Genomic DNA, 20,179 nt, shown 5'->3' on the forward strand with positions numbered 1-20,179 from the left:
TATTACCAAGAAAACCAATAATTTACATTTTAGTTAATTATAAAGAATATCAATTAAAAGTGACTTAAAAGGAGAATGGTTCTATTGAAGTAAATTTATATACTTTTGCAACATTATCTCTACGTTTTTAGAATATTAGACAAACTTGTGGCATAAAATCATAACTTTTATTTGAAATTCTAAAGGATTTACTCGAACACCAAATTTAAAAGTATAAAAGTATTTCCAAACCAAAATTTATAAAAATGCAAAAACTCTTTTTCCCCTCTACATAAATTCTATCAACAAATTCAAAGAGATAAAATTGAAAAAACTGTTTGGATATCTATTCACTAATAACACCCCATGAATTTCCCAAAACAAACCCCATGAATGGATTAGAATAAAGGAAAGAAAAGGGAAAGTAAGCAAAAAAAGTGGCCATAACAATACAAATCAAAATAGGAAATAATAGTCTTGATTTTTTTCTTAAAAAAACCAAAATTAAAATGAAAAATGAATGGCCCATAATCTTCATTTGTACTCTTACACAAGCCTTTCCCCACTTCCTTAGTCAAGCAAGTCTGCCCCTTTCAGTATTATATTCTCTATTCTCTATCTTCTTCTTCTTCTTCTTGTATCTGTCGTCTTCAAGTTAACTGTCAAAGTTGTGAGAGAGAGCTTGAAGAGAAACTCTTTCTTAATTTGATGTCTTTGTTTTCTCTCTTTAATTTATGGTATAATATATGTAATTATAATTGAGCTATTAAGGGTGAGATTGCAATTAATTTACTGATTAAAGTTTGAGGGAAGAAGAAGAAGAAGAAAGAAGGGAACTGTTTGAAGAGTTATGGCAGTGGGAATTGGAATAGAAAGTGAAGGAGGGCAATACAATGGAAAGATGACTTCATTTGTGGTGTTTTCTTGTATGATGGCTGCCATGGGAGGTGTTCTCTTTGGCTATGACATTGGAATTTCAGGTACTCTTCTCCATCTCCATCTCCATCTCATTTCATTTATTCTCATTTCCAATCTCCATAGTTTTCTTACTTAAATTACAAGTTTAATCTTGATAGACAGAATTCAAAAAGTGTTTCTAAAAACTACTTTAATGGATGTATTCTTTGATTTAGTTCATTTTAATTTTTATACTCCTAAAAAATTAATTTTGATTTTTATATTGTCAAAATGTTCATGTTGGTTATTAAACTTTTGAACGTTTTGGTTCACTTTTGTTGTTGAATTTTGAAAAGCAACTTTTATCTTTTAATTTTTGTTTTGAGAGATAATAAAGATAGAAAAAAGAATATTTCTTGTAAAAAGTTGAAATATCCTTTTCTTTTAATTTTGTAACTAACAATTATGATGAATTTAATTTAAAAAATAAATCATTTTAGAAGAAAAATAGTAATACTTATTCAAATAAAAATGAGTTTCTTTTAAAATCTTTAATTCAAACGAATCAATAATGATGGATACTCCTTAATTGTTATTTAATAAAAATGTGTTTTAACTAAAATATTTGTTTTTCTTAAATCAATTTTTTTTCTCTTAAATTTAAAAGCACAATTGATATTTTTTTTTGTCATCATGAAATTTAAAATTGAAAGACAATAATTATGTAAAGCAGTTGGGTTGATTATTTAGGTTATAATAATATGAAAAGGACTCCAATCACACCATGTGGATATATGTGAAACTATAGAAATGATATGAGGAAAAGTCTTGCGAATATGTGATCACACAAACTTAATCAATGATCCCATCAAAAAGACTACAAATATTAATTACATTAATTAAGGTTTATTTTTAAAAAATAAACCAAACATATTTACACAATATACCAAAATTACATCAATAAAATCTAAAATTTTACTATATATTTTATAAATATTTTCAATTTAAAATAAATCTTCAATTAAATAATTACTTTTCAATCTTCGTTATTGAAATTTAACCCTTTGTTTCTATATCATGTATTATTTACCATTTTAATCTCCTGATTTTAATATTTTCAATAGCTTTTTTTGTTATTTAATTAGACTTTTGTACTTTTCCACTCCATTTAAGATTTATTACAAATGAAAAAAATTAAAATCGAATAAAATTCAAGAACCAAAACAATATTTTTATACTGCTAGTTTGTTTCATACATAAACATTAACATTTGAAGTGAAAATTAATAATAATTTCACACTCACAAAACTTAATTATTATTGATGATGATTATAATGAATTAATTATGTTATAGGTGGAGTGACTTCAATGGAATCATTTTTGAAGAAATTTTTTCCAGAAGTGGATAGAAAAATGAAGGAAGACAAAGATATAAGCAACTATTGCAAATTTGATAGCCAACTCTTAACATCCTTCACTTCTTCTTTATACCTAGCTGGCCTTATAGCTTCCTTTTTTGCTTCATCTATGACCAAATCTTTAGGACGTAAACCTTCCATTCTCTTCTCTGGCGTCGTTTTCATTGCCGGGGCCGCCCTCGGTGGCGCTGCCATGAATGTTTACATGCTCATACTTGGCCGCGTCTTGCTCGGAGTTGGCGTCGGCTTCGCAAATCAGGTACAATTCTCTTTTTTTATCTCTTTCCGAATCCCATTTATCTTTTTAATTTAGTTTTAATATATATACATACGTATTGTCTTACCTCGAACCACTAACACATTTTTGTTGATGTTTATCAATTAGTAGTTACAAACATCTATCACTCTTACAATTTTAAAAAACTAACACTTTAAATTTTCAACTAATGTCCTTAAAATTCTATATTATATTATTTTATGTTGTGAAATTATATATATATATAATTGTTTAATTAAAATTTAGTTCCTAAGCATGAATCAGATCAACACTCAATTATTTTATGGTTTGGAAAATCTGTCTTCTTGTGTTGTTGACATTTCTTGTGATTTGATATTGATACTGATTTATTTATTTATTTATATTTAAGATCCAAATTGAGACTCATTTATAATTACTTTATTTTATTATTTTTATCATACACATCGGCAAGGATTTTCGTGTCTTGACCAACCATTTGCTTTCATATTACTATTGTGAAAAAAAAGTCATTAATTCTAATAATTATATCAATTTAAAATTTAAACTATTACAGATGTATCAATTTAAGTTTTAAATTTGCATGATTGTATCAGTTTAAATGTGTTAATTAAATTTTGTTGTAGTGGTCAATCTTGTTCAATTTGTTCAAACATATTTTTGGTTCTCATCTCAAAAAATTAATCGCGATAGTTAAGCATTTTCTAATGAAATAGTTAACGTGGAAAATCTTACGTGATGTTTCACAATGAGAACATATTTTCACTCTTATTATCAAATCTGTTCCAATCTATACATTTGCAGGCAGTGCCATTGTACCTCTCTGAAATGGCACCATCAAACTACAGAGGAGCTATCAACAATGGCTTCCAATTCAGCGTCGGAATCGGAGCTCTAACCGCCAATTTAATCAACTTCGGCACCCAAAAGATTAAATCCGGCAATGGGTGGCGAATTTCCCTCGCCATGGCAGCTTTCCCCGCTTCAATCTTAACCCTCGGCGCCTTTTTCCTTCCTGAAACCCCCAACAGTCTCATTCAGCGTGGCAGTTCCCACCAACTGGTCGATGAAATGCTCCAACGAATCCGTGGCACCCCTAATGTCCAATCCGAGCTCGCCGACCTAATCAAAGCCAGCGAGATTGCTAAATCCATCGACAGCCCATTCAAGAACATCATGAGAAGAAAATATAGACCCCAATTAGTGATGGCCATTGCCATACCCTTCTTCCAACAAGTAACTGGAATCAATGTAATCGCTTTCTATGCCCCTGTTTTGTTTAGAACAATCGGGTTGGGGGAAAGCGCTGCGTTGTTCTCCGCAATCATGACGGGAGCTGTTGGGCTTGTCACTACGTTCTTATCAATGCTGGTGGTGGACAAATTAGGGCGGAGGGTTTTGTTCATAGCTGGCGGTTTGCAAATGTTTGTGTCACAGGTAAATTAGTTTAAGCTATTGGATTAATGATGTAGATTATATCATGTTAAATTTATCTTTACTCATGAGTTTAAATTAGCCGATAAAATAGGTGATTTAAGCATATTTAATACATGGTGGTTTGCAAATGCTTGTGTCATAAGAGGATATGATATTAAATAAGATTTAAATACTATTTGAATGCCTATATATATGTTCACTTTAGTTCCTATAACAATATGCAAATGTTTGTCACAGGTCATTGTTGGTGTGCTACTTGCAGCACTGTTGGGAGACCAAGGGACTGTGAGTAAAGGCTATAGTTATTTGCTTTTGGTGTTGATTTGTGTGTATGTGGCTGGATTTGGGTGGTCTTGGGGGCCATTGGGATGGCTTGTACCAAGTGAGATATTTCCATTGGAGATCAGGTCAGCAGGGCAGAGTATAACAGTGGCAACAAATTTTGTGTTCACATTCATTATTGCTCAGACATTTTTGGCAATGTTGTGCCATTTGAAAGCAGGTATTTTCTTCTTCTTTGGAGGGTGGGTAGTGGTAATGACTGTGTTTGTGTATTATTTTCTGCCTGAGACGAAAAATTTGCCCATTGAGAAGGTGGAGAGAGTGTGGAGAGAGCATTGGTTTTGGAGGAGAGTTGTTGGGGAAGATGATAATGAGGAGAGGAAGGTGGGGGATTTTCAATCTTCACTTTGAGGATTCAATCTCATACACACATGGGGTTGTCATTATGGTTTTTGTTTAAAATTAAGGCACGTCTAGAGTTCAAAACATTGGATGATGAATGGTCTTCGGCCATTCTATAAAGTTAGATGTATGAGATGTAAATTAAACTTTGTAATTTTGTTATTTATATTATAATGGTAGGAAAATGATCAATTAAAGGACTAAATAGTTTTTGGACATGTTAAAAAGGACAATAATTAAGTTCAACTTTACCCATAAAAAAAATTGACACTTGACATGTTTTTATTAGACAAATGCTTGAACTACACAAAGATAAGTACAACCCATGCAATACCCAAATTTTTTCATAGAATTTTTTTACTCAAAACCTTGTTTAGTTGAAAAGTAGTAAGATAATATCTTATTATTTTAAATGAAGTACAAGTTACTTTTCCAAGTTTGATGTCGTTGGGTTGGGTTGGTTTGAGCATTTTCGATTGCAAAAATTAATGTTTATCTCCATCATTTATGTTGTAATACTTAAAAAAAAAAGAACTTTCAAAACTTTCAAAAGCACCATTGTACTTCATTAAAGAAAAAGAAAGTTTACAATGGGATATGTGACATACAAACTCTAGTATAAAGAATTTCTATATTAGTTTGATTCGACTGAAAATTTGTTATTATATTTTACCAAGGTATTAAACGGTGTGACAAACACCATACTCGTGTGTAAACTTTCTTATCGCATCCTCTTAAACTACAAATTCATCATTGACATACTCAAAGGTCAAATATGTTTTTCTTTCTAGATTTTTTCTATCGACAGTGTGGATCCTTGACAATCAAAGTATTTCTTTAATCATCTGGAGCATTTGCTTTAACATGTATGAAAATTATGTTCAATAACATGATATGAAAAAATTATGATGGATGATATTTAAAATAGTGCATGTAGAGTAAAAGATTGAGTAATGGAAACATGAGAATGTAAAATAAGAACATGGTTGGTAAGTTCCTTAGGCAACAGATAGGCATCAATCTCATTATTGGAAGCATGATCAATTTTTTAATTGGCTTTAACATAGATTTGACCTTATAGTTTGTATAATTGTGTGATGACGTGTTGTTTCAAAAATATATAATAATTTATCTAGAGTATAGAGTATTCATATATAAAAATAAAAAATATAACAAACTACCTAATATATTTGATATACTATCATTAAAAATTAAAAATAGTGATTTGATATATAAATTTAGATTTGGTTTATAATTAAAATTTCCAATAGAATATATCTATATGCTACCGTTTATTTAGATAAATTTTAGATCTTTTTTAAAATAGAAAAAGTGAACAAACTAAAACAAAACTATTAAAACAAGAATATTTTCTATTAATCTTTTTCAAATATACCAAAAATATCTTTCAAAATTACAAAAAATAACTATTTATTTGAGGAAGGTGAAATTAGATATCCGAACTCGGCAACTGTATTTTGGAAACCTCTAGAAATGGTTAAAGTGATTCCACGTGGCAAAATCGTATTTGTTTAAACTCCACTTTTTCTTTGCCACAACAATCACATCAGAGCCGTCCGATTAATTATTTAAAGTTTCCTAAGCAAATGAACTTTGAATTTTACTTTATTTTATTAAATATTTAATTTTAAAAGAGTTTTGGCCTTTGAGAGACATTCTGTTCTTCAGCTTCTACAGCCTGAGCGCGTATTTGCCTTTTCGTAATCGGTGAGTTCTTCTACGATCCTCTTCTCTTCTTCCGGTTTCTCTACAACATTCTTGTGCGATTCTAGGGATTTTTTAAAATTTTTTTTGCTTTGTACCCGATCACGACTTCCAGCTATAATTCTTTACAGGTAGAAATTTCATCATCTTTGATCAATATAAACAACTGAGATTGGTCATCGTTATTTTTCTTTTCCAGAGCTTGTTAGATTGTCTTGATGTTATGTTTAGTGATTCTGCTACTTTCTGATTCATTTCTTGTGTTCTCATGTGAGGAAATTTAGCAGAGAATTAGACTTATTGTTGAATTTCTGATGATAATTGGATGATCTCGTCAGGTAGTCAGTTCTTATAGTTATGATCGAGTAAACGGATTGGTACTTAATTTCTGTTACGGATATGACTGGCTTGTTTGTAATATCAATTTAATCCATCAGTTTTGGCGGATGGCTAAATTAGATTTCCCTTAGATTTTTTCTACGAAGGATATTAAACGAAATACAACTGAGATTATTGAGATAACATATGGTCGTGTATAACTAAAAATGTGTTGAGTTATAGTCACTTAATTTTAGTCGAGAGATTCTGGTTTCCTTCTCAATTTTAGTTTCTATTGAACTGAATTGAATAGTTGCAAGGGATGGTTCGTGTGGATATATTCGAAGTCTGGTTGAACTTTTACAGGCTTATTGGACTTAGTACATCATTTGATATTATTACTTGCTAGCTGCAATTATTTTTAACTTTGATGTGCATTGTTCTGTAACAGGCTTAATCAATACATATCTTTAAACTGAGTCTGGTTTCATGGTTGGTTCAATGCCTACTGTTAACTCTTCTCAGTGGCAAGAGAAGGCTAGTGGTTTTTTTTCTTCGTCAGGTATACTTTTCAGTATATAAATGAAGTTGTTTTTGTTGTTTGCTCTCTTACAGTTCTAATTGTTGTGTTTGCCATTGAATGATGATAAATTGCAGGTGTGAAGCTGAAAGAAGCTGGACATTCAGCTGGAAATTTTGTTGAGGAAGTTGCTAAGGATGCAAAAGGAAATGCTGCTGATGTGGCTGAACGGGTTGGTACTTTGTTCAAGAGCCGATGGGCACTCCTCCAACAGCCAGCTACCAGACATGCTGTGCAAGAACGTCTAATATCTGCTGCTGCTACTACGGGCACATTCTTCAGAAAAGGTGTATCAGAGACAAAGGACAAGGTTGTTGTGGGGAAAGTTAAAGTTGAAGAGGTAATTTTGATCAACATTCCTATTTCCGTTTTGTTTTTTGTTCTTTTGTATATTACTTGGCAGATAATTACCTTTCATTTTCAACATTTTTAGGTTGCAAAAAAGACTGCACAAAAGAGCAAGACAATTTTGACAGATATTGAACGATGGCAGAAGGTAATAGTCCTTCTATACAGTTCTTATCTCTTTATATATTATACCCAACTTCTAACTCCTCTTTGTTTACAATTATGCAGGGGGTTGCCAGTACTGATGGTAAGTTCCTGAATTTTGTCCATTTAGTTTATATAGTGTCAATGAGTATTCTACAGGCTTGAGCTCTCTGCCAAATCTTCTTGCTTGGTTCTACTCTGTATTCTTCTTCTTCTTGTTATTCTTCTTATAACTTTATTATGAACTGTAGTATTTGGAGTTTCAATTGAGGTAACCGTGCAAAAACAACAGTCAAGCAGGGTTATTCCACATATTTTGGTTAGGTGTGCCGATTATCTCGTCTTGTCAGGTACTGAATTTCACAATTACATTGCATCCCTATCTATACACATTTATACATGTAACTTTTTGCATGCAACTAAACTTATTTTTAACATCTGCCTTTGCTTACCCTTTATTTTCATATTTAGGATTAAACTCACCATGGTTGTTCAAATCTGACGGAGATAAAAAGGTTCTTCAGCAGTTGGTGTCTATGTATAATCAAGGTAAAGGAAGTAGTTTATATGATTAAGTTGTGTCTTTAATGATTTACTTTGAATAACTCCAAAGTGTGTGTTGGATATACATTTTTCAGATCCAAATGCTCCCTTACCTGAGGGTACAAATCCAGTTGATGTAGCAGCTCTTGCTAAATGTTACTTGGCAAGTCTTCCTGAACCACTAGTCACTTTTGAGCTTTATAATGAGATCAGGGGTGCTCGTACAAGCATAAATGCCCTTCGAAACATTTTTAAGAAACTTCCAAACGTGAACTACATGACCTTGGAGTTTACTACTGCCCTACTTCTCCGCGTAAGCCAAAAAGCACTTCTCAATAAGGCAGGGACTCTCTCTCTCTTTCTCTCTCTCGTTGTGCAAGCATACCTGTTTGTGCAGTCTTGTTTACATAGGTCCATTTATGAGTTTTTAGTAGTGTATCTCTCTCTCTCACCCATACACATACATACACATACATACACATACACATACACATACACATACACATACACATACACATACACATACACATACATACACATACACATACACGCACATACACATGTTCATGCATTCCTGTGAACACTCTTGATTATATAGGAATGTTTTTTAGTTTATGTTGGCATGTAAGGACATATTATGTGCACTTCAATATGGATGGATACATATAGGTGCATTCGTGTTTATATAGGTCAATTTAAGTGTTACGGTGATCTCTGCTTTATTATGAACTTCAAACCTAGAAAAAGTTACTTGAAGATTTGTCAGATATGATATTTGTTTCAGCAGAGGATTTCTAGAATTGACTATGATCATAAAAGGGATATTTACTATCCTACTCAACATCTAAGCACTACCTAGATTTTAGATAGAAAAGCTTCTGTGCAAGGCTGCAAATTTCATATATTTCACAAAAATGATGTGAGAGTACTTGTTAGTGGTTGGTATAGATTACTAGGATACTGGTAAGGGGTATCATGAGTAGTTAATAAGTGGTGTCTTGGTTATAAACTTATAAATAAGTGGAGTTGAGAACCCTAAGGGAGGGGGATCATTTTGGTGAGAGTGGAACTTTGGTAGAGAGTAGACCTCTCAAAAGGCTTTTATATTGTCCTTTTTAGTGCTCACTTGTTATTGCAACATTGCAACTTTTTACAATGTAAAATGTGCCTCGACTTCACAATATACGACCTTCAGGAATATAAAATTTTTGGTGCTAGTCAAGATTTTGTGCTCCAGAACCTTCTTCCACAATTCTTCTTGTGACGAGGATGATATATTGTCATGCATACCCACTAATGTATGGCTTTGATGTTTGGGGAGTTTTGGGTATTATTTCTGTATTATTCTTCCACTTAGGTGATATGTATGCTTTTAGCTATTCCTAACTTCTTTCTGACTAATTGCTAATTTTCTGCCCTGGAAATTTAACACCTTTTTTATGTAACTTTTTAAGTCATCTTCCAATGTTCAACATGTTCTTATTTGTGTTGCTAATCTCTTTGTTCTTTCTATAGATGGATGCTCGTAGCCTTTCTATGGAGATGACTCCTATAATAATGTGGCAAAATGACAGGCGGCCAGAATTCTATCGGGAATATTGGGATTATCATTCTAAAAGCTCTTCTGCAAAGTCTTTAAATAATACACCACCTACTTACAGTGCATGGGACATGCTTTCAGGTAACTAGGCCAATAGTCCTTTCTGTTTGATTGCTTGCTATGTACTTTAATTTAGTGCCACATAATTGGAAATGGATCTCGATTCCTCCCCTTATTGAATGGAAACTTCAATCGGAAGCTTTGGAACAAGAACTACAGTGATCAATTAGATTTTTCATTTACTCTATGATAGACAATCTGCAGTGAATCAGAGAACCTACGACCTCTGTATGCCAGTAATTTTACCTAGTAAAATAAAATATTTATTTTGATTATTGCCTTATATTTCGACGGAAAAAATGTGAAGGATATATTCTATAGTGAAGGTTGGACAAATTTCCATCTTGACCCAGCATCTTAGGAGTTTCAAGTAGTTTACTGTACATGTGCTTGCTGCTAATTCTTTGGTTGGTGCACTGTTTTAGCACTTTGTGGTTAATTTGAAGCTCTTTTAGAGAATATGACTGTTTTTTTTAACCAGCACTTTTCATACATAAAGGTTTCTTTGAGCATTCATGCAACGAAACTTTAGGCTGCATCTGTTTATGACATGAGTAGGGACATTTTGATTCACTTAGCCGTTCTGTTTGTTATTCCTTACCATGTTGTAAAATTGAGAACTCCGCACGTAAATGTTAACAAGGAAAATAGTTTTAGTTAGTTGAAGTTGTTTGAGTATAGTTGGCATACAAATTTGTCTGCTGGAATTGAATGATGGTCCCCAAGGACAATTCTCATCATTTTTATTTTTTGGGCTGCAGAAGAGAGTGATGATACGGATGCTTCCTCTCACATTCCTTTAGATGATGGCGTTCCAGTTGACTTCAATGCTGTCGAGGTCGTTCAGTGCCTCATAGAACATCATAATGAAATTTTTACTGATGCTAACGAAACAATTTGGAGATAAATCAACAACCCTTTTTCTTGAGGCGCCAAATATTCTTGGGTGGATTCTGATACAAGTCTATCTCGTAGAGGAAGATTTATATCTGAGAGTTGTTTTCTTAGTTCGATTGACCAGGTAGGTAAATTAAACTCAAAATTTATTCGGATGTGAACAATTAGCACAGTGAGAGAAACTACACTGTGATGCACAGAATGGAGCACATTTAGGAATGCTTTAGTCAATCTTTTCAAGTTTTCTTTTGTAATAACCTACCAGTATTTGCATGGGTTTCAATTTACTGATTTGAAGATAGATATTTCAGTTGTACATACAACTAGAACTGCTATTATATTAAGTTTGTGAATAATAACTATATTTACAATTGAAGAATCAACATTACTTTACTCTTCTTCCGGAATTTTTCTACGCCCCTTGTTCACACTATAAATTTGCTTTCATAAATATTTGTGTACCACAGTTTAATATCAATGGGTCCCCACCCTGTTTATAAGAGCGTGTTGGCATGGTGTGCAATAAATAGCGGTAGTATGAAAATTGACCTGGTGGTAAGGAAAATTTTCCCTCTTCTTCGTACTTGGATTTCTGTAATTGATCAATGGAGGAAGCCGCAGTTCAAACTTGTATAGGATTTTTTTGTTTTAAAAAATTTCTTTTATATTTATGCGTGTTCAAGCCAGCTTGCACGCACCTCAACTAATTTTACAGGACAATCTGCTACCCTACAACATTTGGATTAAACCCTTGTATAGTATATTCATACTGCAAGCTTTTCTGAACCCTTGTATGCAAGCTTTTATTCTAGAAATTTCCTAATGCTTGACATAATATTTCCCTCCGAGTACCAAACTTGGTGATTCTTATAAATTAAATTAGACACTGGTCTTATCTAACCGTTTGTATTCTTATTTCCAATAATATTTAACCCTCCATATGAAATAACACATTTCTTTCTGAAGATCATTTGATAAGGATGATAGACATATTGACATGTTTAGACGTTTAGAAGATAGCAAAAATGGGAGTGATTTCCTTCTTTTCCAGTTCTGATATTCTATAACAGAATTTGAGTTTGGACTACTATCGTCCAAGTTTAAGGACCCATTATGATGGGAGATGATGAAGTGATTTTGGGTGTGTTTGAACATTAACGATCATCAATGGATCCTTCTAAATACGATGACGACTTCTGTGACTACTATTTCGAAGTATGTCCTAGATTAGCTTTGTTTTATATGAATAAGTTGTTGAACTTCCCATGGTCCTGCTCTCTTTCTCATCCTTAGGACTTGGGCCTAGTCTCTTCGTTGTACTTCATCTCTATGTAGTGTCTATTCATTTTCTTAATGAAGAAGCAAAAAAACTTCTCAGCTCGTGCTGATTTAGAACCGTTTAGTCCAATGATAGTGAGCAGGAAATAAGAAAAAACAGATCAGCAAAGCCCACCAAAGCAATATAGCAAACTAATAAATTAAGACGTGAATGCATTGCCTTTTGAGGCAGTGGAGTTTAGATATCAATGTTTCAAGTTACAATCTTTTGCTTTGTCATGATTAAATGCCTAGTTCAATGAAGGAGGAGATCGATCAAAGAAGTCAAATAAATCAGCTGTGAAATCATCAAAGCAATCATCTGGGGTTGTATAGTAAGGGTTTCCATTCTTAACTTCTAAACTACTTTCTGCTTTGATCTCTTGTTCTTTAGGCATTGAATTGCTCATGAAATGCAGGGAATTGTTTGTTTCCAAAGTCTCACCTGGTTCGAACACGTCTTGCACATTGCACGGAATGTGGTTTGGTGCTAGTCCATGGCAGTCGGGAAACATTCCGATCTCTTGCGAGGATTGAGCAAATTGGGAGAAACAGCAATGAGAAAAAGGGTCAAAGGGTGCTACCATGTGTATGGTTGAAGTTCCAAATATTTGATTTTCATTTTCCATTGTAAGCATATTTGACTGTACTGATAGCGTCGCCATCTTGTGCATCTCTGAGTTTCCTAATTGGAAAGCATTCTTGAAATGATCTTTCCAGGTCGATGATTGTTCATCCGGCTGAGACGAGCTGGAGCTAGGAACCTGCAAATACATCAGCCATACTACCAAAAAATCACCAAAATGATAGTCTAATCTTCATTACAGACGAAGGTTGGACATCTACAAGAAGTTGTAAGTTGGTAACTATTAACTTAAGAAACCAATTATCTTCCATTTAACTTAAATAGAAAACTATTTTACCTCTAAGACAGGCATTTCATGGAGTCTTTGAGACTCTAAACTCCTCTGTTTATTTTTCTGAGATTTCTGTGGTGGGGTTTGCAAAATCTTTTCCAATCTCTTCCTTCGTGTGCTCCAAAAATTCTTCACATCATTATCTGTCCTTCCCTCCAAATACGTTGCGATTTTCGCCCATTTGTTCCCAAATTGTGCCTGTAATTCAATCACCACCCTCTCTTCATCTGCTGTAAATTTGCATCCTCTGCACAAATATGCATATTCTTTACATCACTACTTATAAAGAGAACCAAAACCTTACAATTAGTACAAGAACAGGAAACTAAGGGAACAACTGAGAGCACGTTCGAACAATTTTCTCAAGTGTTCATAAACACTATATGTGCTCTTAGGAAGTCAATCCAAATACACTCTAAAATTCAAATCTTATTACTTACGTCTTCAAGTTGGGTTGAAGTCGATTAACCCAACGTAGCCGGCAGGATTTTCCAGTCCGGGGAAGAAGACCTTTGGATCGAAGGGAGCTCCAGTCTCTTGGACCAAACTTATTGACATAGTTGATCAGAATCTCATCTTCTTCAGCCGTCCATGGCCCTTTCTTCATAACAATCCCTTTTTGTCTTTCCATTTCCAAACACAATTTTTCTCTTCTCTTCTCTGCAACTCTCTTCTTCTAAGTGTAGGACAGTGTCATATTGGAAACTTTCTTTTCTTTTTTCTTATTTTTGCCTCTGCTTCTCTGTGGTTTACTCCATGGAAGTCTTAGAAGGTTAGCCGTTAGATTCTTCATGAGATTTTGACGAGTGGATGAGATGTTATTGTGTTTCGTTTCTGTGCGTTGGGGGGAACATTGGATTATGTCTCTTCCCCACTTTACATTAGTAGCGGTTTTGACGGTTAGTGGTAAAGATGCATTTCCCCGCCCGCTTGAGTTTTGGGTTTCAAATTCGAGTAATTACTCTTGTATCCTTCTCGTGGTTTATTTAATATTACATTCTAATCATGGATTTCTCAGTTTTATGTTTGTATTTACATTTTCAAAAACTTAAAAACTCCATTTTTTTCCTTCCATATAATTATAAGTTCCTTTGAATGTTTAATGCTCGTTTAAGTTTAATTATCAAATTATTTTCTAGCATTACCTCTAAATCTCAAATAGAAAAGGAATATGATTTTAGTTCTTTAAGTTTTGAAGAATACATCTATTTGGTTTTTAGTTTTCAAAACGGAATTTTTAAACATGGTAAAGATCTCTCAAATAATTTATTATTATATTTTAAATAATTTTCTCTCTCTAAAATTGTTTATTAAAATTTTGTTAAAATTTAAATACCTTATAATTATTTTTAAAAAGTTAAGAAAATAACCATTTAAATCTATTTCTAAAAATTTAGGGGCTTTGTCAACTTGAGTAATTTAGGAGAGACGGATTACTTCGATAAAAAAAACGAATCTATGGATGACCAATTAAAGAAAAACTTTACTGTATTCACATTTTTCATTAAAATATTCACATTATCGTTATTCGTATTAATTCTTCCAATAACTTTTCTATAATTACTATCAACTAAACTCTTTTATGGTTAGCGAAGTGTTTCCTACTAAAAAGATATTTTTTAAAAATCCAAAGACTACTAAAAGTATATTTTAAAACTCATGAATTCAAAACACATATTCTTTTCCCTGCCATTTAAAAAACATTTTTTTTTTATAGAAAAATGTGAGTGATAGAGCAAAAAAAATAGATCAACCCTTGGTGAACTAAGAGGATAATCTTCAATCTAGATTTCATTTGAGCAATCATGTTGTGGTTGTCACATTACTAACAGATAAAATCACGATGGTTGAAGGTTCAATTTCTACTTTTATCGTGGTTGTATTAAAGAAATTATTACTAATTTTTCACTATGACTATTTACACGGGTTGAACATGTCAACTCGATTTATTTTATCCATCATTTTTCTAATATATAAAGACTACGACAAAAAAATTTCCCCTCACCATTGGAATGTAAATGATTAATAACTAAAATTATGCTTTATTGTTATTGTTATTAGTTAATTATTTGGAGACTTGTTTGATAACATTTGAACAAATGTCTCTTGTCCAAACTATTTAACTTATTAACTCGTTTTTTTTTTTTTTTTATAATTTGTGTTGTTTTCTAACACCTTGTTACTTTCATTTTCATGATATTTTTGAGCAAAATGGAGACTAGCTTGATACAAAGCACAATGCTCCTATGACTAACATCAAAGACATTAAGTCTACTTTTCTAATCAATTAGTTCAAATCCTAAGTGGCAAAGTAAAATGTAAATTGACCTAATTTTTAAGTTTCTTTTAGGACAAGATGAGATGAAATATTGAGTTATTTAACATGTATATAAACGTCAAGTGATTCATGTTCTTGTTGACTTTTATTTTTTAATTTCAAACATTATTCAGCCCTTACTTGAGATAAGAAATACATATAAGAATATTAATTTACTAGCAACAGGATCGAATTCAAAAGTGACTCGTATAGTGGGTTTATTGTTTATAAGAGTGCATTTTCACAATATACATTGTAATAGCTAGTAACAATGGAGGAAGTGATGAGTTCAATTTCTATAATTCATTAAGATTTAGTGGTCACTTGACCTACTAGATGGAGTTAATAAGTCTGAAGTTAGCATATTTATATAACTTATGGGTGAATGTATATTTATGGGGCTCTTGAAAAATAACAAAAAAAAATTATGATAATAGTAAATTTAAAAGTCGATAACCTATAGTTAGGTTCTGATAATCCTTTGATAGTCTTCTAATTACTGATTTTGATACTCTTATGAAAATTGTGGATTAGTGTATCTCATATTTGTAATATCACATCACATATTCGCAATATGTAAAAGGTGTGTTATAAGTCTTTCTTTTTGTTTTTTTTTTTGTTTTTGTAGCAGAGATTGAAACTTGATTGAATACAAATGAAAGAGGACAAAAATTTTGAGTCCACAATTGTAGAGGAGTTTCAACCTTAATCAACGAGGCACTGAATTTTGTTCGAATCTCCATTCTCCACTAAATGGAACGTTTTGGCCTTGATTCTAAGGATCGGCTTCGAGCTTCCGCCTTGCTGCTTATATTGCTTTTCCTGGTACTCAGTAGAAGAACCCATCGCCGTATTTCTCTATTCAATGCCATTTTCAATTTTCTCAGTTTGGTGTTTGAAACGGCTTAGAATTTTGAAAGAGAATTTGAGAAGCACCCAATTCTTTACTTTAGCGTAATTTTGAACCCCGATTCTTCAATTTTCGTTTCTAGCTGGAATTGATTTGGGAGTTTTCCCATCTCCGGTGTTCTTTTAAGTTCTCATCCTCTTCCCTAAATTCATGCTTACAGGGTTTCACCTGCTTAGTTTCTTCATTGAAATGTTACGTTTCCATTATCTTTGTTGAAGTTTTCATCGATTATTGAGTTATTAGGTGACTGAACGTGTAGCTGGAGAGTCGAGCTTGTACCCTTTGGTCGTAAGCACATGGCCCTTTTTGGAGGCTGTTGAAAGGGCATGGAGTGCTGCTAATAATGGCAATTCAGCAGTTGATTCTGTTGTAGAAGGATGTTCTGCCTGTGAAGAACTGAGATGTGATGGTACAGGTAGGCACTTTTATTTTATAAAGAAATTGACGTGGGTCTAAATGTAGATATTTGTGCTCAAAATGGAGTTTATTGGCTTATCTTTGAATAGATTTGTTGAGCAGTTCACGGGGTGTTTTCTTTACACGGAAAATATATTGGATTTGCCAAAAGTTTTGGATAGAGATGCAATGAGGGTTTTGAAGTAGAGGTTACTTTCTGCAGTTTATGGTAATGTCCCCTCCTGCAGGAGTGTTTAGCAGGAAAAAAGTATGGATGCACTATGTATTTTATATCACCATTTCACCTCAAGATTGTTTTCATGAAAACAATTTTATTGTATTGGTTGGTTCACTTTATTTTCTCTAGTGGACCTGTTAGTAGGATTCAAGCCTGAAGGTCTCACCATCTGTAAGAGAAAAAAAAAAAACAAATAGATCTTGTTGGGTTCCTGAGAAATTCTTGGATTTCTTTCAGAAGCGGATGATTTTTCATCTACTTCCCATGTTTCAAGAATGATTATCATGACATTGAGAAATACCCAAAAAGGCATTTAGGAAATAAATATGATTCAATCTCTGCGCGGTTCGTTTCAAGAAAGGAAGATCCCTAAGAATCAATCCTTCTTTTAGTTGTTGCAATGCTTCAAAATTTTCTCCATAGAAGCACATTTTGCTATTCCGGGTTGGATGCTTTAATATACATCAATTAATATGTGCATATGAAGTCTCTTGTTTAATGTAGTTTGCTATGTACAGTTGGACCAGGTGGAAGCCCGGATGAAAATGGAGAAACAACAATTGATGCCATGGTTATGGATGGGGTAGACCTTCTCTCTTGTTTTCTATAATATTCATTTTCTGTTACTCTGTCTTTGTGCATCAGATTAAGGATTTACTTTATATTTTAATAAGGATATGCCTAGGTGACGATGGAAGTTGGAGCTGTAGCTGCCATGAGGTATATTAAGGATGGTATAAAAGCTGCAAGGTTAGTGATGAGACATACTGAACACACTTTACTCGTTGGAGAGAAGGCCTCTGCTTTCTCCATTTCAATGGGTCTTCCTGGACCCACAGATCTCAGCTCGCCGGAGTCAATAGAAAAGTGGAATAAATGGAAAGAAAACAATTGCCAACCTAATTTTCGGAAAAATGTTGTGCCTGTCAATAGCTGTGGCCCTTACCACTCTAATGGCCTTCTGCTAGTTGCTGAAACGACATGTCTAGGAGATGGTCCAAGAAGAGCCGTTGAATTAAGGTCAAATCATTTTGGTCGTCACAGTCACGATACCATATCGATGGCAGTAATCGATAAGGTAAGTTGATAAGGGAAATTAATTCTCTTTTGTCATTAAGGTCATCTTTAAGGATTTGTTTCTTGGAATAGTTTGGGCACATTGCTGTTGGAACATCCACCAATGGGGCCACCTTCAAGATCCCAGGCAGGTAAGTTCTATTAACTGCCGACACTTTACTTTGTCAGTAAAGCTTGGCTCTTACTTTATGCAAATTTTAAATCTGTCTTGTATATTCACAAATGAAAAATCTATTTTTGATTTATTTAATCCTTTTTCACCTAATCTCTCTTACATGATTTTCAAAGGTACTTTGTGAATTTCACTCTTCACTTTGTTGTGCATTTGTCTGTGTTTGCTCTTATAACAAAATTTTCCAATTTTCGGGTTTAATGGTTGAGAATTCCTCGGCTGAGCTTACCCAACAAGATCGATTCACTTAGTCTTGAAGTTGAGTAATTATCCTCTCAGATTACAATATTTTAGGCTAAATGTTAGCTTTTTTTTTGTCATTAGAAAGCTCGAGTAACTAGATGCCATTGAAACTTTTGGAATCACCTCTCTGAAATTTCTTTGCTGCAGGGTGGGTGATGGTCCTATAGCAGGATCTTCAGCATATGCGGATAGTGATATCGGTGCATGTGGAGCAACTGGGGATGGCGACATCATGATGCGTTTCCTGCCATGGTAAAAACTGAGAATTTTCCATCTAATAAAATATTTGAAAAAAGGGCTGAATTCTGAAGCTAAGTTATGTTTATATAACCATTTCTATCTATTATATATGTAACTGCTTTCATTGAAACTCAATGCACAAGCTTTCAGATGTTTTACTTTTATAAAGGTCTATTTGCTTGTTCAATAATTCTTCAATATTATCCCCACTTCTCACTTTTCCCTCTATTTAACTGAATTTCTCATCTGTCGAACTGTCCCCATTTTGTTTGAGTCTCCAAAATATTTCTGCTTGATTACAGCTACCAAGTTGTTGAGAGTATGCGATTGGGGATGACGCCGAAGGATGCTGCTAAAGATGCCATAGCAAGGATTGCAAGGAAATTCCCTGACTTTGTTGGAGCTATATTTGCTGTTGACAAAAATGGTACTCACGCCGGTGCTTGCCATGGATGGAAATTCCAATACTCAGTTCGAAGCCCAGAAATGCATAGCGCTGAGGTTTTCACTGTACTTCCTTGAAGCTGCAATTTTTCTTCTCTTTTGGTATTATGGTGCTTGGGATGAGTCTCATGAATGAAACACATACACTTGAAAGTATGGTTCTGGCTCATAAGCATTAGAGTTGGAAGTCGATACAAAGACATTACTTCACTGTGGTGACTGCTGATATTGGTGTATGTGACAGCATAATGGGAAGTTGAGCAAAACTGTAGAATAAAATATTGTTGTTATTTCCAAAACACTCAAGAAAAAGGTATGGCCAACGTTGACTCGTAGGAGTTTGGCCAAAAGCACTTAATTTCTTTCAATTTTTATCGATTTGATAGAACTCCAAATTCAAACACGTGCTCCCACTTTGGTTTTTTTGTGTGGTGGGGTGATCCATTAAGAAATAGTTGTTTACCATATGGCAACTATTCCAACCAAAAAAAACAAAAACAAAAACTTAAATTAGAATACATTTTAAGTGTTTAATTTTAAAAAATAAACAGAAAAATTCTAAATGTTACCTCAAGATAAGTATAACTGCTTCATAGTTGCCCAACAAATTGACAATAATAAAAATCTTATCAAAAGCTTACAGCAATTGGCTAAAGAAAAGCGAATAGGAAAAATAGAAGTGTTAATAGGATGACATATCTACTATTGAAGACCGAGTATGTGCGATAAGTAATAAAGAGGGTAAAGAAACTTTTGGAACTCGAACTATTCCAACCAAAATCTTGCATTTTATTGAGCTTCATTATTATACACGATCCACAAATCTTTCACTCTATTTTTTTTTGTTTAGTTCATATATATTTTATAATCTATTAAACAAGTGTAAGCTTCTACTTTCTTTTCTTTTTATTAATGATCGTTGGAAGAACAGCAGAAGAGAGAATTGTAGTGTTAACACAAGTATCTACTAAGATTGGACATTTAAATCTTCCTATGGCAGTTTTTAATAGTTTTCATACCTC

At 33.3% G+C, this 20,179-nt stretch overlaps 4 protein-coding genes across 9 annotated transcripts; 3 read left to right on the plus strand and 1 right to left on the minus strand.

Moving 5' to 3' along the window:
• Positions 1 to 184: 184 nt before the first annotated feature.
• On the plus strand, positions 185 to 4,876 carry HT3 (hexose carrier protein HEX6). Its single transcript, XM_004146895.3, has 4 exons — positions 185 to 959; positions 2,231 to 2,553; positions 3,355 to 3,987; positions 4,225 to 4,876. The coding sequence occupies exons 1-4, from the start codon at positions 830 to 832 to the stop codon at positions 4,678 to 4,680; spliced, it is 1,542 nt and encodes a 513-aa protein (XP_004146943.1). The 5' UTR covers positions 185 to 829; the 3' UTR covers positions 4,681 to 4,876.
• A 1,412-nt stretch (positions 4,877 to 6,288) lies between these two features.
• Positions 6,289 to 13,132, plus strand: LOC101205691 (uncharacterized Rho GTPase-activating protein At5g61530). Of its 3 annotated transcripts, XR_004215791.1 has the most exons (12): positions 6,289 to 6,399; positions 7,166 to 7,276; positions 7,372 to 7,634; positions 7,728 to 7,790; positions 7,871 to 7,889; positions 8,038 to 8,136; positions 8,258 to 8,335; positions 8,425 to 8,669; positions 9,845 to 10,010; positions 10,751 to 12,538; positions 12,623 to 12,833; positions 12,924 to 13,132. XR_004215791.1 is itself a non-coding variant. In XM_011654774.2 (10 exons), exons 2-10 carry the CDS (start codon positions 7,204 to 7,206, stop codon positions 10,894 to 10,896), a joined length of 1,152 nt encoding a protein of 383 aa, XP_011653076.1. In that variant the 5' UTR covers positions 6,396 to 6,527; positions 7,166 to 7,203; the 3' UTR covers positions 10,897 to 11,285. The 3 variants fall into 3 exon arrangements, 2 of the variants coding, with proteins under 2 accessions (XP_011653076.1, XP_031739569.1); XM_011654774.2 differs by lacking the exons at positions 12,623 to 12,833; positions 12,924 to 13,132 and having other exon boundaries at positions 6,396 to 6,527; positions 10,751 to 11,285; XM_031883709.1 differs by lacking the exons at positions 6,289 to 6,399; positions 12,623 to 12,833; positions 12,924 to 13,132 and having other exon boundaries at positions 7,130 to 7,276; positions 10,751 to 11,285.
• LOC101214818 (transcription factor DUO1-like) lies at positions 12,455 to 13,751 on the minus strand. The gene is made up of 3 exons (XM_031884106.1): positions 13,561 to 13,751; positions 13,127 to 13,367; positions 12,455 to 12,967 (listed from the first exon to the last, which is right to left on the minus strand). The coding sequence occupies exons 1-3, from the start codon at positions 13,749 to 13,751 to the stop codon at positions 12,455 to 12,457; spliced, it is 945 nt and encodes a 314-aa protein (XP_031739966.1).
• A 2,314-nt stretch (positions 13,752 to 16,065) lies between these two features.
• LOC101205920 (probable isoaspartyl peptidase/L-asparaginase 3) lies at positions 16,066 to 19,560 on the plus strand. Of its 4 annotated transcripts, none has more exons than XM_031883710.1 (7): positions 16,066 to 16,287; positions 16,607 to 16,762; positions 17,500 to 17,564; positions 17,667 to 18,059; positions 18,131 to 18,189; positions 18,621 to 18,725; positions 19,016 to 19,560. In XM_031883710.1, the coding sequence occupies exons 1-7, from the start codon at positions 16,191 to 16,193 to the stop codon at positions 19,233 to 19,235; spliced, it is 1,095 nt and encodes a 364-aa protein (XP_031739570.1). In that variant the 5' UTR covers positions 16,066 to 16,190; the 3' UTR covers positions 19,236 to 19,560. The 4 variants fall into 4 exon arrangements, with proteins under 4 accessions (XP_031739570.1, XP_004146906.1, XP_031739571.1 ...); XM_004146858.2 differs by having other exon boundaries at positions 16,066 to 16,262; positions 16,591 to 16,762; XM_031883711.1 differs by having other exon boundaries at positions 16,106 to 16,262; positions 17,656 to 18,059.
• Positions 19,561 to 20,179: the final 619 nt, after the last annotated feature.

The sequence above is a fragment of the Cucumis sativus genome, chromosome 4 (assembly GCF_000004075.3).
Source record: "Cucumis sativus cultivar 9930 chromosome 4, Cucumber_9930_V3, whole genome shotgun sequence".
NCBI classification, from domain to species: domain Eukaryota; kingdom Viridiplantae; phylum Streptophyta; class Magnoliopsida; order Cucurbitales; family Cucurbitaceae; genus Cucumis; species Cucumis sativus.